We start from the raw sequence: 18446 nt of genomic DNA on the forward strand, positions 1-18446 counted from the left end.
AGCACTCTGTGTGCCCTGGCTGATGGGTTCTGCTCTGCAGGGCAGCACTCTGTGTGCCCTGGCTGATGGGTTCCTCTCTGCAGGACAGCACTCTGTGTGCCCTGGCTGATGGGTTCCTCTCTGCAGGGCAGCACTCTGTGTGCCCTGGCTGATGGGTTCCTCTCTGCAGGGCAGCACTCTGTGTGCCCTGGCTGATGGGTTCCTCTCTGCAGGGCAGCACTCTGTGTGCCTGGCTCATGGGTTCTGCTCTGCCGGGCTCCACCCAAGTGCTTCTCCTAGTGCTCCGTCATAGGGTACAGTGAAGTGGCATTTCTTTGTTTGAGCAATTTTGAGGCAAGAATGAAATTTTCCTTACAGGTTTAAGGGTGTGGACTGGGGGCCGTCGATGTTTCTCTTATAAATAATGTTTTCAGACATCTTGGTTGTGAATAGAGATAATGAAGTGAAAATGTAGGAAGCTAAATGGAAAGTGGAATGAGGCAAAACCTTTTCCTTTCCCGTTTTTCTTAATAAACTAAGGCAAGCACAGCAGTATTTTGTGCACAATTCCTTGTTAGTGCAAACAGACTTTTAGAATCATGAATAGCTTGGGTTAGAAGGCACCTGAAAGTCCCTTGCTTATTATTCCATTCCACTGCCATTAGTGGGAACACCTTCCACTGTCCCAGGCTGCTCCAAGCCCCATCCAGCCTAGCCTTTGGCACTGCCAGGGATCCAGGGGCAGCCCCAGCTGCTCTGGGCACCCTGTGCCAGGGCCTCGTCTCTCCCATAGAGAATAATTTCTTCATAATATCTAATCTAAACCCTCCTTCATCTTAGTGCCATTTCCTGTGGACATTGCCAGAGTGAGGAAAGACTGGTGGTGACTGAATCCTAAATAAGAAGTTGGGACTTTCTTTAGAGTTGTTTAGTAGAGAGGTGGCCTGTCAGTCATGTTTAGCTTGGTGAAGTGAGAGGGGTTATTTCAAAACTTTGCATAACTAGTGTTGAGCCACTGTCTTTGTTTTTGTTGTTGCAAATCTGTAGCGAGCAGATGGAATTTCATTTTTTCCCACTACAGTCCCAGAATAACTCCTTTCAAAGTCATTTTGGAGGCAATAGGAGAGGTGCATATGGCTGGGCTAGGGATGCAAGCAATGATTTTTACAGCTACACCTTCCCTCAGGGAGTTTAGTTCTCTGCTGGCTGGGTTGGATGTCCACAATTGCGGTTTTTTTTTGATTGGCCTATTTGTCTGTTGCATTTGTTGTTTTGTGTTCTTGATTTTTTTGAAGGAAGAGTTTCTTGGTAGTGATTATCAAGAGATCTGCATGTCAGGCACTGCCTTACTAGAAGAAAAGATAACGCCCCCATCTTTCCCCTACCATGCAGGAACATCTGTCTCTTCAGCTGAGGAGTTGGGAGGCTGCGGTGTGACCTCCCCTGAACCAAGAGTGATTCACAGACAAACACTCCAGAGCTACTTATCCTAGAAAGAAATGCTAACAGGGCTTGGATTATAAAGATATTGTAGTGAGACTGTTGCTAAGGCAGCATTGACACAAACCACAAATTCTGTGTAATGTGTCAATGAGTGCATTGTTTCTATATTTTCAAAGTTTGTTCCAAAAATAAAATGGTTGCATGCCATCTTTGCCAGATTAAAGTGTGTTTAAAAAGTCATAGAATCACAGGATGTTTTAAGTTGAAAGGGTCCTTAAAAAGCCCCATCCCATTCCACCCCTGCCATGGGCCGGGACACCTTCTGCTATCCCAGGCTGCTCCAAGGCCCATCCAGCTTGGCCTTGGGCACTGCCAGGGATCCAGGGGCATCCACAGCTGCTCTTGGGCACCTGTGCCCGGGGCTGCCCACCCTGCCAGGGAACAATTCCTCATTCCCAATATCCCATCCATCCCTGCCCTCTGGCAGTGGGAGCCATTCCCTGGCTCCTGTCCCTGCAGGCCTTGTCCCCATTCCCTCTGGCCTGCAAGGGGCCTGCCAGGGGCTCTGAGCTCTGCCTGGAGCCTTCCCTTCTCCAGGGGAACATTCCCAGCTCTCCCAGCCTGTTTTATTTTGTAGAAGGATTTATTTTTTTTCCAAACCCAACTTTTCTTGCTGCTTCTTGTGCCCTGCTAAGGAATCAAGGCTTGGTGTTTTAATAGCCAAGAATATCTGTTGGTGGGTTAGGAAATACCTGATCTGGATTGTAAAATATATTGTGCAGATGCATTTAATAAAGGCATAGCAGTCTGTAGTGCCTAAACCCACCCCATTCTCTAAGGGATTTAGACCGGCCCCAGTGAGGCTGACAAACACACTCTGGCATATGAAAGTCCCTCCAGCTCCTCACCTCCTGGTGTCTGGAGCTGTTAAGTTACTGGATGACTTTCACATTTGGTTTATTTGCTCAGGCTCTTAAATAAACACTGGGATGGTTTGAGCACCATGGGTTTATTCAATTCTTTCCAGAGCTGGTGGAAAAGCTTAGCTGGCTGGTGGAGTAATTAGTGTGGTTAAAGTGACCTGTGCCAGCAGTAGGAAGTTTTCATTGAAGGGATTAAGATGATTTAATCAAAGCTGCATGAAGTCTGGCCTTTTCTCCATGTGCTAAGCCAGGATTTTGGCCGAGTGTTTGAGTATAAAGTGCTGCAGGTGACTTCCCATCCCATGGGTGAGTGAGAACACGCAGCTGGACAAGTGCTTGGTATTCACATTTTTCTTATGTTCATATAGTCCTGCTTAAATTCAAGTCATCTGGATTATTCTTTATTTTTGAGTTTTGTTCTACTTAACAAAGGGGAACTTCTCAAGGAAGCCAACTGTGTACACCTGTCTTCATTAGATACTCCAAGTGTTTGGTATTTAGCTCCTTTTTTTCTATGTTGTGTGAAATTGCTTTCATTAATATGAGTAGTTTGGGGAAAATGCCACTTGTGCTTTTCTGCAAGAGGTTGCAAATCATCATTCTTTTTCTTGCTGTGATAATGAATTTAGCACAACAATCTGTGGGAGTGAGAAACAGCTGGCTTGAACTGGAAAAGGGAAGGGAGAAGAAATGAAGTGTTTACAATTCTGTACCAATATGTATGTGGAAATGAGAAGTTCCTGTAAAACCAAGAATTAGGATACAGCTTTTTTGTTCCTGTCTTTCTTTCTCCTGGATATTGGCAAACATGAGTGTTGCTTTTTTGTGTTGTGAAGTTGGGAGCTTATTTCCCATTGCTTCTGCAGGTGCTAGAAGACAGAATCCTGGAATGATTTGGGTTGAAGGGACCTTAAAGTCATCTAGTTCCAAACCTGCTGCCATGGGCTGGGACCCTGTGCACTGTCCCAGGCTGCTCCAAGGCCCATCTGGCCTGGCCTTGGGCACTGCCAGGGATCCACGGACAGCCACAGCTGCTCTGGGCACCTGTGCCAGGGCCTGCCCACCCTGCCAGGGAACAATTCCTAATTCCCAAGATCCCAGCCATTCCCAGCCCTCTGGCTCTGGGAGCCATTCCCTGGCTCCTGTCCCTGCAGGCCTTGTCCCCAGCCCCTCTGCAGCTCTCCTGGAGCCCCTGCAGGCCCTGCCAGGGGCTCTGAGCTCTGCCTGGAGCCTTCCCTTCTCCAGGGGAGCATTCCCAGCTCTGCCAGCCTGGCTCCAGAGCAGAGGGGCTCCAGCCCTGCAGCAGCTCCGGGGCCTCCTCTGGGCTCTCTCCAGCAGCTCCACGTCCTCCTGCTGTTGGCCCCAGGGCTGGGGCAGCTCTGCAGGTGGGCTCTCACCTCAGGGAGGGGCACAGGGACAGAGTCCCCCCTCCCCTGCTGCCCTCACTGGGATCAGCCCAGGCATGGGGGGGGCTCTGGGCTGGATCATGTCCAGCTGTCACCCAGCAGCACCCCCAGGTCCTTCTCCCCAGGGCTGCTCTCCAGCCATTCCCCACCCATCCTGTGGTTGTGCTCTGCCTTGCTCCAGCCCCATGCTGGATTCTGCACTGTGGATGAATCATGCTGGATTCGGCCGTGTTGGACCCCATGAGTTTTGCACTGTCCCAGCTCTCCAGTCTGTCCAGGCCCCAGTGGGTGCCATTCCATCTCTCAGGTGTGTCACCCTCAGCACTCAGTGTGGTGTCAGCAGCTGTTGGTGGGAGGGAACAGAGCTGCAATCTCGGCTGCGCTCTCGTGCCAGCGCTGGCACTGACCTGGGCTCTGCTCTCCATGATCCGAGTCTTGCTTGAGGGCCTGTCCTAAACCCTCCAGGTGGGTGTGCTGAGGGACTGCTGTAATAGAGAGGGCATGTGGATCAAGGGATTTTGTCTGGGAGCAGTTCCACTGAAATGAGGTGGAAAACGGAATAATCGAAACAGATTTTAGGAGATTGGAGTGATAAATTGTTGATTTTATTATTGGTGCTGTGTGAACGTCTCATTCCCTCAATGAAATTCTTCTCTGTCCCCTCCTTCGAGACAAATATTTGCGTGCCTTTCATTCTTTACAGTAATACACGTGAGGAGAAGGACATTTGTGGGACAGGTGCAATATCCTTGTATCATATAAACATACAGACTATTTTTTCTGGGGGACCACATTTCCCTTTTTCTCTCAGGTTTAATATTTTATGCTTAAAAGGCTCCTTTTCTGTTGTATTACTTTTACTACTTGTGGCATCTTTGAGAACATCTTCGTTATTGGTTGATCAAGGTGTCATTAAATTATGATATTGGCTGAGAATTTGTTTCATTAATAAATACAGTATTTTCATTATCAATTTCCTGATCTTTGCATGTTCTTATGTTGTTTTTTCAGCCAACGCCCTTCTGTAAAAAGTCAAGAGGATTTGTCATTCTGTAGGTTCACAAATGCCCCTCTGGATTTCAGGATGTACTATGACTATTTTAGGGATCTGTATCTGAGGATCTGTGTCAAAACCTGGTTTTGAGGCCCGAACCAAACAGAGGTTAACAGCAATCTTTTTCCTAACTACTTTTATTTTTGTAGGGCTCAGTTCTCCCAGCAGGTAACACTGCTGCGTAGTAGCTTAAAATTTTTGAATGTCAGGAAGGAAATAAAAGGAATTATTTCTATCCCTGTTAGGAAAGTGGGTCAGGCTGTGATGTTTATTTATAGATTGTCTCAATATTTTCACTTCTGTTGCAAGACTGACTGATCTTTGGCTTGTGCTTTTCTGTAAGTGCGACTACCAAGTTCTGAGCTCTGCGTTTGGCCTAAAAATCAGCAGTGATGGAGGGTGGCAAGTTTGGAGCTAAATCAGAGTCTAAATGGACTTATTGAGAGTTCAGTGGATTATTTTGGGGTTTAGTGCTTAGGAAGAATAAGGCAGCAGTTTCATATACAGCATTGGAAAACAGAAGGGATTGCTGCTACTGCTTTTACATTTCTCCTAGAAACTTGGCGGGTTTGCATTTGTCTGAGGAAGTGCAGCAGGACGATGGTCCTCTGCTCCACAGGGATGGCCTGGAACTGCACTTGCTCTGGTTCCTACTGGCCTGAAGGTTAAGTCAGCTGCTTAACCTCTTTTTGTTCACAATACAGCACGTGTGCTGCCAATGAAGCTTTTCCTGGTCTTAAATGTAGGCCTGACAACTTGAAAGCTTATCAAAGTGAAAGGCTCTCCAGCTGGAGGAGAAGATTGATGTCTGTCAGTTCTGAGCACGTGGGCTTTGAAGAATTTGAATTATGAGGCTTTATTTACAAGGGTCACAGGTGTGCTGTACAGCACACCTGTACAGGTGCTTGAGATCCATTGAATAATTGAATATTTCTAATTTTGGGAAAGGGAGGAAAATTCATCTTACAGACCTTTATGTCCATGAGCCTTTGATGATTCTCTTTGACCATCGCAATAATGTGGCTTCTTTGTCCTTTTGTCTGGCAGGCGGTCAAGTTTTGTGGTAAGACGCACTGGCCCTTGGCCTAAGGTTTTAGGGAGTTATTGTGTGCCAGGGAAAGAGAAGGATTGATATTTATGAACACAGTTTGTGCTGATTGGCAGTGGGATGAGCCTCACCCCAATGGGTGCAGCTGTGAGAAGCAGGTGAGCAGCACTGAGAGCCATGGAGGGCCCAGGTGAGCAGCACTGACAGCCATGGAGGGCCCAGGTGAGCAGCACTGACAGCTGTGAGCCATGGAGGGCCCAGGTGAGCAGCACTGACAGCCATGGAGGGCCCAGGTGAGCAGCACTGACAGCTGTGAGCCATGGAGGGCCCAGGTGTGCTGAGCAAGCACAGAGGGAGCAGAGGGCACACAGGTGTGATGTGTGAACATGAGGGGATGAAAGGCTGGGCTGGAGAACAAAAAGGGCAGATCCTTGAGGCCTTCTGAAGTGACATGGTGGTGTTACTGTGTGTGGGGTAAAGCTTTCTGATGTGGTATGGTGATACTCTGTGTATTGTGGCTGTCTCGACTGTGCACTATGCTGTGACATTGATATATTCTTTTCCTGCTATAGTGAGATGGTTTATGATGTGTGAGATGCATTTGCTTCCACTGTCCTCTATTGTCTCCTCCTGCCTGGTGTAAGACAACTCTCTACCACAAACCCCAGGAGCATTTTTAGGACCATCAGGGAAGGATGAGGCTCCCATTTTTCTGGGCATTACAGACACTTTCAGCTAAATTATCCTTATTTCTAAGAACTGGGCCAAGATCCAGTAAGTGGATTTGGGAACAGATGGGGAGAGCAGAATGCAACTGTTGGGCTAGATTAGTGGACAGCTGTTGTAGTGTCCACCATCTGCATGGCTGGTGTCTCAGGTACAAGTGGTGGGTATGGGTGGCCGTCAAGGAGACCTCATGTATTGGCCTTTTGTCATGGTAGTATTTCTGCATAAAATACAGGCACTGGGGAAGGTGTTCAAAGAAATAAGAGTGCCAAGACTCGAGTTCTTGCAGTGTGAAAGCAGAGATCAAAGATAATATAGAGATAATAGAACAATGGCACAGAAAAATGTGCTGGCAAACAGCACAAAATGTGCTGCTTGTGTGAAGAATGCATTCCTTCAGTGTAATAATAATAATAATAATATCTTTGTTTTACCTGGTAAGTTTGAATGAGGGAAAAATCTGTAGTAAAGGTACACAGTAATGTTGACATTTACAGTGCAGCTTGGCTCGTTGGTTCAGCAGAGATGAAGCTGTGGTTATACAGTGAATAAATGCTGCTCTGTGGTCTCTGAGATGAGGCTGGGAATAAAGAAATAGGAGAATATGGAAGGACCTGAATTTGGGATATTTTCAGTTTGAATGTAAAACTTAGAGGCACAAACAAGAGTGGAGCTCCAGCGTGTTTCTAGTGTGGCAAACGCAGTAGGAGCACAGGCAGCCTCTATAAATGATGGTTTTGAAGCAGTGGGGAAGTGCTGGTGTTGTTTGGGATCCAGCACAGTTCTATGGTTTGTTTATTTATTTTTTTTAAATGCTTCTGATGTGTGAAATGGATTTGGAGGAGGGAAATCAGCTTTTCCTTCATTGTTTCTGTTGTCTTAGTCTTGAGGTGAGGTAATTTGAATGATTGTTACAATTCAAATTGTTTTAAAAAACTATGTATTTAGGATAAAAATCTTTAAGGAAAAAGTTCTTCCCTGTGAGGGTGGGCAGGCCCTGGCAGAGGTCTCCCAGAGCAGCTGTGGCTGCCCCTGCATCCCTGGCAGTGCCAAGGCCAGGTTAGACGTTGGGGCTTGGAGCAGCCTGGGACAGTGGAAGAGGGGTGGAATGAGATGAACTTTAAGGTCTGTACCAACCTAAAACATTTGGTTTTACGTGGTTATGCTACAGCAGTGACTTTTACATGAGTTTTCTCATTTTTAGGACTGTAATCTCAGGAGACTGTGTATGTGGAAGAGAGAGGAGGAGAGAATTCTCTGGGCACCTGGAGTAGTTGATTGTCTTTGTTTGAGGTACCTGTTGCTGCGTAGGTAAAATCCTTATCAAAGTGGATTTTGCAGTAATGTCATTACCTTCATCTGTGAGACCTGGCCTGTAATTAATTACATCTTCCTAGCTTTACCTGTGGTGTGGAACCCAAATGGCAGAAGGGATTTAGTTGTTCTTCATTAGAAATTAATGAAATAGTTGTGTGGATTGTTTATCTGCTTCTCTCATCCCCAGTGTGCCTGGTCACTATTCCATGCCTATAAATTAAAGCATTTGCTTATAATAAATGTCCTTTAACCTCAGTGCTTTTACTGAGAATATGGACAAAGTCAAATTATTAATCAATTTAGGATAGAAAGGGTTTGTTCCTGTAAGAGGCTGTAACAGCCCTTTCTTTGTGCCTTCAATTCCAAGTATACCCAAACCAGTGACTTGTAATTGTGAAGTGCTTGAGCACTTGGGAAGGAGGAGGGAGAAAGGAGGAAAACTCATTGCTTGCATCTATCTCTAGATTTAACAACTATAAGGATGGACAAGGGGCTTTTGGGTTTGTTTGGTGGTTTTGGTTGGTTATTTAGATTTTGCTGGTTCTGTTTGGTTGGTTTGTTTTGGTTTTTTCTTTGGTTTTTGATTATTTGGTTGGGGTTTTTATTAGAGAAAAGACTGTGAAACTTATCCAGATGCAAGATGCTGATGAGTCTTCACTGTCAGTGTCACTACAGTCTAACTGAAAGTAATACAAACCCATTTTGAGATCCAGTGATGACACTTAGAGATGAAATTTTAATGTGTTTTATAAACCAAACCAGCCTGCTTACCTTTTCTGGAAAGTAATGAAGGAAAGGCAAGCTGCATTTTTTCTTATTAATACTTCTGATGAAAATAAATGTATTCAAAACCCTGTTGCCAGCATATAATGTACCTTTAATGTCACAATGCTTTGAAGTAAGTGCTGCAAAGTTACTTAATCCTAAATTCTGAGGTACATCTTGTGAGTTTTTATACTCACTAGCAACAGGCTTGCTTTAGATTTATTAGATAGTAATTAGTCAACAGCTTCGAGGCTTTGCTTTGTTGCGCAGTTCCTGCCCACAGAGGAATTTTCTCAGTGCATACTAATTTGTATTTGAAAAATATTTGCTGCTAGTATTACTCACGTTATTATTAAAGAAACTTCAGATTTGTCTGGTGATTTCCAATATCAGATCTGGCTGTTTACCCAGGAGATACCATTGATTGCTGCCTGATTTTCTTGTGTTGGTTTTCTGCTTTTCAGGGGCTCCCAGAATGAGTGGGGAGCAATTAAATATGCAGAATATTTTTGCATAAAATATTTCTTTTTGAAGTTCTTTCTTGTTAAATCTTCATCCTTGTCATTGCTTCCCTTTTGCTTTTTCCTTAAAAAAAGCTGGAATAGGCAGCACTCAAGGCTGGAGCTCTCTGAATGTGTGTGCTGTTCTTCTCCCTTACTCTCTTCTTTCACTTGGGTTCATGTTAATGGCAGTCCACTTGGGAATCAGTGAAAGATTTAGTATACACAACACTGTTGTGAACAGTGAAGTTTGAAACAAGCCTTAAGTATAGTGTATATGAATGTACGCATATGTATTTATGCAGTACACTTATGTATGGTTTTAATCTGAGTTCTGTGAATAGATCCTTGCATCCTTGCTGTTGTTTTTTCTACCCTGGAGGTTTTAAGGTTAACGTTGTAGTTTAGAGTCTTGTAAGTATTGTAGATACAGTGTAGGGGGATACAGTGTATGGGTAAATGAAGATGGTATAGAATGTAATCTTATCCCCAAAGAGTTGCAGCTGAACCAATTACTAAAGATTAGGAGCAAGCCTGATGTTAACAGGCCACACCAGTAGCCAATAAGAAGAGTGTTATAAAAGAGTGGATTGGTGGGAACTGGAATCAGTTGGCTGCTGTGAGGACAAGAAAGAGTCAGTGCTTAGAGGAGTTCCCTACAAGAAACATCAAGGAGGTACGAAACTCTAGCAATATGGAACCCTTGCAATGTAATGTAATAGAACCTTCGCAATATAATGACAACAGTACAGGACCTGACTGACTGTTTTCCTAGGGTGTAGCAGTTTCTCCTTGCAGAGCAGGAGATGTAATGTTCAGGTAGTAGGGAAGCACTTCCTGTGTGGCAGCCACACATTTCGCCAACTTATCAAAGACAAGTGGTATTTGATGTCTTTCCATATTTTCTGGTGTCTGATTTCTGCATCCGAGTCATAAAATTACTGTAGAAGCACAGAATTGTTGGGGTAGGAAAAGCCCTCTAAGTCCAGTTGTTCCCCAGCACAGCCAAGGCCACCACTGCCCCATGTCCCCAGGTGCTACATTCACAGGGCTGTGAAATCCCCCTGGAGATGGGGACTCCAACCCTGCCCTGGGCAGCTGTGCCAGGGCTGGGCAGCCCTTTCTGTGAGGAATTTCCCCACTGTCCACCCAGATCCTCCCTTGAGGCCGTTCCCTCTGCTCCTGTCCCTGTTCCCTGGGATAGGATCCCAAATCCCCCCGGCTGTGCCCTCCTGGCAGGAGCTGTGCAGAGCCACAAGGGCCCCCTGAGCCTCCTTTGCTCCAGGCTGAGCCCCTGCCCGGCTCCCTCAGGGACTCTGCAGCCCCTGCCCGGCTCCCTCAGGGACTCTGCAGCCCCTGCCCGGCTCCCTCAGGGACTCTCCAGCCCTTTCCCAGCTCTGTTCCTGCCCTGGCCACGCTCCAGCCCCTCCAGGGCTCTCCAGAGCTGCCCCAGCCCTGGAGGTGCCCCGGCAGTGCCAGCACAGGGACACTGTGGCCCTGCCCTGGCCCTGCTGCCACCCCAGAGCTGGCCCAGCCCAGGGGCCCCCAGTGGCCTCTCGCCCAGCTGGGCTCGTGTCCAGCCGCTGTCACAGCAGCCCCAGGTCCTTTCCCAGCCCTCTGGCCCAGCCTGCAGCTGCAGGGCTTGCTGTGAGCCAGCGGCAGGGCCTAGCCCTCACCCCACATCACAAACATGGCCAAAGCTTTCTGGGCCCAGAGGCCTCTGACCCTGGTGGTGGTGGTGACACAGGCTACGTTGTGTAGGAGCCTTCTGTGAGAGTGGCCTGATGCATGTTAGGTGAGCTTCCTGTATCCAAGCCCCTCATTCCTGGGGTGTTGTTCCTTCTGGAGTTACTCCCGCGCTCCCTTCCCAAGGTTCTGCTCGCAGACCAAGGCAGAGGCTGTGTGGGACCTGTGCCAGCCATGCCAACCCCCAGCCCCGTGTCCCTGTGGCACAGGCAGCACGGAGCATGGGGAACAGGGCCTGTTTGCTTTTTCTGCAGCCTGGAGATTGGTTCATCTTTCTCTATTGAATGCAAAAAGATGAAATTTTAATTTCAGTTTGCTTTTGTGCTGAAGATTTATTTCTGTCTGGGAGAGTGCTTATAGAAGAACATGGATGCTACTGCCTGCTCTAGCCAGGCAGTGCAGGCTATTTATTTTCCTTTCAGAAGTGTCAACTCTGATTGATTATAGATTTTTAATAGATTTTTATTAATGGATTTTAATAATAGATTATAGATTTTTAATATCCCTCATTTGTCCATAATGGCAGGAAGTTTAGTAAGCAGTCTGAGAAACTTACACATAAGTTTTTACTAATAGGGGATCAAAGAAATTTGACTTATATTTTTAAAACTAAGTCCAATGGTTTGCTGAAACTTCATTGAATTACATGGCTGTTGAAATGCTCTCTTTTTTTCCCTCCTGAGATGCAACATGCCTGGGGCTACAGTACTAACAGGATTATTTTATTTTGTTCTTTATATCACTCTTGGTAGCATTTCTGTGGTGAATGAATTAGTAATTGCTTCCAGATAAAATTGTTGCAGGAATTCTATGAGCAGAGGTTCCCTGAAAGCTTGCCACATGGCATGAGATTGTTTTTAACTTGAGAGACTTCCTCAGGTTTTCAGAATCTCTGCTCTTCATTGCAGGCAAAATTCTATCACTGTTGGTACTGTTTGATTCATGGCTTTTCCATGGCTATTATATTCAAAAGGATGATTTTATAGACAAAAAGACTAGATGTTACTGCCTCCAACTTGGAAGTTTAATTTGGTTTTGTGAATTCCTGGTTGGTGGATAAGTAGTTTGAATTTTCAAAGATGTTGAAATTTTAAAAGAAATATAAATCACAGAATCATGGAATGGTTTGGGTTGGAAGGGATCATAAAGCCCACCCAGTGCCACCCCTGCCATGGCAGGGACACCTCCCACTGTCTCAGGCTGCTCCAAGCCCCAATGTCCAGCCTGGCCTAGGACACTGCCAGGGATGCAGGGGCAGGCACAGCTGCTCTGGGCACCCTGTGCCAGGGCCTGCCCACCCTCCCAGGGAACAATTCCTTCCCTTCCTTCCCAATATCCAGCCTAAATCTATACCTTCTGTATGTGTATTTTTTTTAATCTAATCTGTGTTTACACTGACATCTGTGTCTCCATAGAGGGCCCAGATGCTTTTTGTGCTTCCAAGAATCTGAGCTTTTTCTCCACTTGCTTGAATGTCCATTTCCTGCAGAACTTCAGTAATTGGCTTTTAAAAATCTTCAGCTCAATTTCTCAGGTTGAAAAGTATTGTAATAAATTCATTTAGAGACAGAGGAAGGTGGTTTTTAAAAACCTGTGAGTTTTGCCTTTTTAATTTGAATCAGAGATCAACCTTAAAAATGCTTGATGGAAAAGAGTTTGGAAAATAATTTTTGACTCAGCCAAAATGTGTTAAAAAGTGAGATGTTAGCATTAACAGATCACTGGGGAAAGGCACAGAAAAGGTTCCAAGATTACCGGTTTGAGGAATTTCTGGTCTTGCTTTCCTCTCTTTTTGCCAAGTTTAAATTTAGAGTGTTTTTGTTTTAGAGCTGTGTTGTAAGTAGGACAGTTGAATTTTGCCAGAGGGCTGTGATTTGCTCCGGCAGTGTGCCGACCGTGGAGTTTATAACTTGCTTAGGAAGGAATCCTGGTTTGGGTGCCAGCATGTGCTCTACCAGAACATGGTGTTTGGGCACTTTCAGGTGCTGCTGCCTTCTGCTGCCATCCTTCCCTGCCATTTATTTTCAGCAGTGTCTGCAATACTCATCTGGAATATTTTGACTAATTCATATGAGACAGGAATGCATATCCCAATGGTTTTCTTTTGCTGGAGTAGAATTTGCACTGTGCAGCATTTGCAGATATTGATAACAATATAGAATCACAGAATGGTTGGGGTGGAAGGGGCCTCAAAGCCTGTCTCATTCCACCCAATCCATGGGCAGGCACACCTTCCACTATCCCAGGGTGCTCCAAGCCCAGTCCAGCTTGGCCTGGGGCACTGCCAGGGATCCAGGGGCTTAGGGTCAGTCCAACCCTCCATCCAGGAGCTTGTCAAGGAGTTTGGGGAGAGTCAAATACAGAATGAGTGACAGGTTGCACCATGGCCTTCATCTGAACTGCATGCAATGGTACAGTTTGTGTAAATAAATAGTTTAGGAATAATTTTAGCTTCTGTTGGGGAATTCCTTGTGCTAGTTAGGTGGTATATCCATACATACAGGTTTGGAACCACGGCATCAATATGATAGAGAAACCATCCCTCTTGAAGTGATGTCATTATTATTGAAGAACAATCATCAGAAGGCCTGCAGAGAGAGTTCAACAGGACATTCCCAGCTGGGTTTTGTTGTGCTGTAGTTGGTTTGTATATAGTGGCTCTTAAGTAAATAATAATCTATATGATGGATCTTCAGAATTTAGAGAATCCTTTCTGAATGTTTAAAACCACTGGACACTAATGTTTGTCTTTGTGTTTTTGTTTGCAGACTCACAGAACCTTCAGGGTATGTCACAGATGGGCCTGGAAATTACAAATACAAGACAAAATGCACCTGGCTCATTGAAGGAAGGTGAGTGTTGGAAGCAGCTTAGAATTTTGTATTGCTTATTGGCACTTTTAGGTGAGTTTTATCTGCACTGAATATTGTTAGGTCTCACGATTCTTTCTGGCTATTCTAAAAGCTAAATTGGGCAACACTTAATTGGTCTTGGGAAATAAATTTTTGTGCAACTGAGCCCTCCAAACTGACTTCTGTTTAAGAGGTTTGTGTTGAAACAACATGTGATGAACAAAAATCAGCACACTTCTGGAAATAATGAAGGATTATGAATTACTTAACTGACATCATAGTGGGCCATTCAGATCATGGGATTCACTGCACATGGGATTTTTCAATAGTATGAGAAACAAGAGAAAGCTCTGAAAGCTTTTAATCATGAAGAATCAGTTTCTGTAGTGATGAACTTCAGATGTTTCTTTACTCATTGAGCCATGAGGACTTCAGAGGAACCACTGACCTTTTATTGCAAAGGTTTTCTAAACTGGGAGAAGTCTCTCAGATGTCTCCCCTCACTTTACTGCCCTTCTTGTAGTTGATCCTTATATTGCTTAAAGCAATTTCTTGCACAGGTTTTTAGGAATAGCATATTTAATGTCTATCCTCTGTCACCTGATTGATGGTGCAGCGGTTCAGAGCATCTCACTTGTTGAAATATATTTTTGATAGAACCAAGCTGGTGTCAGGACTGTAAGATCCATTTGTTTATTCTCTAAAGCTTTTCCATGGTCAGATATGATGCTGTGTGATAACATCTGTATGTTCAGTCACATTCCATGTTGCTCCCTGAATGTGCAGGTAGAGAGGGCTGTGAATTGGCAGGAGTCATGTGAGAGCATGAACTTGTGCAGGACACTGCAAACTGAGGCCTCTTAGGGGATCAGAATTTACTACACTCCCAGAGGGCACTTTTCCTTAGTCTTCTCCCTGTGTTTAACATATCTGTTGCTGGCATGAACAGTGGCATAAGGCACCCTTAGCAAATCTGCCAGTGGATACCAGGCCATGTGGTGTGGGCAAGGTGTTGAAGGGAAGAAATGGCACCAAAGGGGGCCTGGACGGACCAGAGACATGGGACTGTGTGAACCTCATGGAATTTCACGAGACCAAGTACAAGGTCCAGCATGGGGCTGGGGCAAGGCAGAGCACAACCCCAGGATGGGTGGGGAATGGCTGGAGAGCAGCCCTGGGGAGAAGGACCTGGGGGTGCTGCTGGGTGAGAGCTGGACATGATCCAGCCCAGAGCGCCCCCCATGCCTGGGCTGATCCCAGTGTGGGCGGCAGGGGAGGGGGGACTCTGTCCCTGTGCCCCTCCCTGAGGTGAGAGCCCACCTGCAGAGCTGCCCCAGCCCTGGGGCCAACAGCAGGAGGACGTGGAGCTGCTGGAGAGAGCCCAGAGGAGGCCCCGGAGCTGCTGCAGGGCTGGAGCCCCTCTGCTCTGGAGCCAGGCTGGCAGAGCTGGGAATGCTCCCCTGGAGAAGGGAAGGCTCCAGGCAGAGCTCAGAGCCCCTGGCAGGGCCTGCAGGGGCTCCAGGAGAGCTAGAGAGGGACATTTGGCTTGTTTGAGCAGTGGCTGAGGTCACTTGGTTTGTTCAGCCTGGAGAACAGGAGACTAAGGGGAAACTTCATCACAGCCTGCAACTTCCTTCTGAGGCAGAGAAGGGACAGACACTGATCTCTGTGTGACCAGGACAGGACCCAAAGGAAGGGCTTGAAGTTGTGTTGGGGGAGGCTTATTTTGTGTCTCAGGAAAGGCTCTTCCCCCAGAGGGTGCTCAGGCAGTGCCCAGGCTCCCAGGGAATGCTTGTGGTGCCAGGGCTGCCAGAGCTCCATGAGTGTTGGGGCAATGGCTCAGGCTCAGGGTGGGATTGTTGGGGTGTCCTGTGCAGAGCCAGGAGCTGGACTCAGTGATCCTTGTCAGTCCCTTCCAGTTCAGGACATTGTGTGGTTCTGTGATCTGTTCTGCACAACAGGACACAGTTTTCTGACCATAAAGAAATTTTTGCTTAATACCAGGAGAGCTGCATACAAAAAAACCCCTGAACCACAGCATGTTTAATGCACCTACAGTTATACCAAATGACTCAGTTTTAGTCTTGTCTAGACCAGAGCGTCACACCAGACAAGTGTGTTGAAGGGATTTTGTCCTGTGTGTTGAGTGGCTAATTACAAATATTTTCTTTCTTTATTTTTTCTTTACAGGCCAAACACAATCCTCAGGCTTCGATTCAATCACTTTGCCACGGAGTGCAGCTGGGACCACTTGTATGTGTATGATGGAGACTCAATTTATGCTCCCTTACTGGCAGCTTTTAGGTGAGTTCCCCTTGGTGAGACTCTTGACTGTAGCCAGTGGTATTTTCTTAACTTAGAGCCTGACTTACATGGGGCTTCTGACACTGTAAATATGATCCAGTAATCCAAATGTGTAACACTGCAAGTGCAGCACATATAGCCAGTGTCCTTTTTTGCACTCTTTGTCAGCATAAACAATTAAAGAGTTGTTTTTAGCTTTTACAATGAACAAGTCATGTCACTGCACTCTAGCATTTAAGTATTATGTTTTCATTTCCAAATCCTGATTCTTTGAGAGACAAAAAAATTATTGTTGTCTGTCTGGGCTGGAGATGATTTGGTGTGCAGGCTCCTTTGAGAGGAGAAAACTACCCCATTTATGGGTTTGAACATGATTTATGACTTAAACTTGTACTGTCTCAATACAGACAGAGGGGCAAAAGGCAGCTAGTGTTGTAGACATGGAGGTCTCATAGAATTATGTCTATCTTTTATGTACCTTAAACTTCAAATTCTTTAGTTACTTGGAACATGTTCAGGAGCAGCAATCATGGATCAACCTTGTGAAAAACATAGAATCACAGGATGGTTAGGCTTGGCAGGGATCTTAAAGCCCATCCAGTGCCACCCCTGCCATGGCAGGGACACCTCCCATGTCCCAGGTGCTCCAGCCCCAGTGTCCAGCCTGGCCTTGGGCACTGCCAGGGATGCAGGGGCAGCCCCAGCTGCTCTGGGCACCTGTGCCAGGGCCTCAGTGCTGTCACAAGGAAGATTCCTTCCCAATATCCATCTCTCCTGCCCTCTGGCAGTGGGAAGCCATTCCCTCTGTCCTGTTCTCATCCCATGGCAAATGTCCCTGTCTAGCTCCTTATGTGTAAAAGTTCCCGTTCTGCCAACAGGTTACAGGTGTTAGGCTCGTCCATGTGATGAGACATCAGTGTGGCTGCTGGTGAGCAATCCACATTTCATCCTGAGACCTAGACATAACTTGTGTTTTTCTGTGTTTCAGTCTTGCAGTGACACCACCTCCTTATGCTTTTTATTCTTTAAACTGAAATTAGGAAAATAATCCCAAGTTATCTATGGAAAAAACTAAAGGACTAAAGGTTCCCCTGGGACTCTGCTTGTTCCAAGTGGCTGCATAACTATTTCTAGAATTAACCTTCTGCTGGACTTCCTCTCATTTGTGAAATGAAGGTCTAAAAATACTTCATGTTGCTTCTAAAAGATCCTTATAATGTCTGTGAGAGAAAATCAGCAGAGGGACAAAAGTTGATAAAAATTTAAACCACCATATGTGTTTTTTTGGTCTTCAGCTGCAAATGTAGCGTTGTTTTGGAGTAAAAGCTTCAGACTAAGGTGAGGTCAAAACAGGACACCTAATTTGAGGAAGGAGCAACCTTTCTCTTCTAAAAACCTCCAAAAACTGGCAATGCTACCTGGAAGTGCTCTGTTCTGATTGATGTGCAGGAAGAGGAGGAAATGTCATCTTGACCCAATGTCATTTTGTTCTAATCAAGCTATTTTTTAATGCACTGGTGAAAAGGTGAAATCATGATTTGTGCCTGCCATTTCTTGTGTGTTTTCCAAAAATTAATGGGCTTTTAAAATTGAACTTATAAGTAGTTCACAGCATTAACAGTTATGGTTCAGACTGGGAAATCTGTAAATCAGGAAGCCTGGTCCTGAGGACAAGCAAACATGAGCTTAATACAATAATGTTTTTGAGGTAGAGAAAAAACCCCAATTTTTTAAAATTGCTTCTTTAGATGTCATTTGAATTTAACTTCATTAGCAGTGAGCTGTGGTGTTCAGTAATCCAAGTTCAGGAAATGGCAGATGCTTCTCATTTTGGTGAAGTACCAGAAAGCATCTGTTGAAAAATACCTTTCTCTAATACAAAATAAATGCCTTGGAGTTTTTTAAGAGCAGTGTTCATATTTTCCCAATTTAGTTGGGGTATATTAAATTTATTATTACCATTGACCCTATTTTCTTGTTCATTATTTGCACCCTGACAGGAGATTTGCAAGACTGAGCTTTATACAGTTGGGCCCTGTAAGCTTTGAGAGTTTGTTGATAAACACTAGAAATTCCTTTCTCTCAACTCAATTTTTGTTCCCTCCCTGACTTTTTACAGCAGTTCCCTGAACCTTCACTTCCTTCACTGCTCTCATTTTGTTTTCTTGACCTTCTGATGCTCGTTTGTTTGTTCACAAGATGATATTTATCTTGAAATATATATATAATCTTGTATATATATAAGATCTTCCCTACAGTCCAGTGCTGAGGATTCCCAAGATCATATATATGATCTTGGGAATCCTCAGCACTGGACTGTAGGGAAGCTTTAAATTTGTTTTATCAATTTTAAGAGCAATAAATATTTGCTTAATGCCAACAT

The 18446-nt window shown here is 45.3% G+C and overlaps 1 protein-coding gene across 1 annotated transcript in view; it reads left to right on the forward strand.

Moving 5' to 3' along the window:
• ATRN (attractin) overlaps positions 1–18446 on the forward strand; it is a 157896-nt gene that overhangs the window by 30476 nt on the left and 108974 nt on the right. Inside the window, exons 2-3 of the mRNA XM_054514571.1 lie at positions 13676–13759; positions 15950–16063. Of these exons, the coding sequence (XP_054370546.1) occupies positions 13676–13759; positions 15950–16063 (198 nt within the window). The remainder of the gene's footprint in view (positions 1–13675; positions 13760–15949; positions 16064–18446) is intronic.

The sequence above is a fragment of the Molothrus ater genome, chromosome 4, assembly GCF_012460135.2.
Source record: "Molothrus ater isolate BHLD 08-10-18 breed brown headed cowbird chromosome 4, BPBGC_Mater_1.1, whole genome shotgun sequence".
Taxonomy (NCBI): Eukaryota; Metazoa; Chordata; class Aves; order Passeriformes; family Icteridae; genus Molothrus; species Molothrus ater.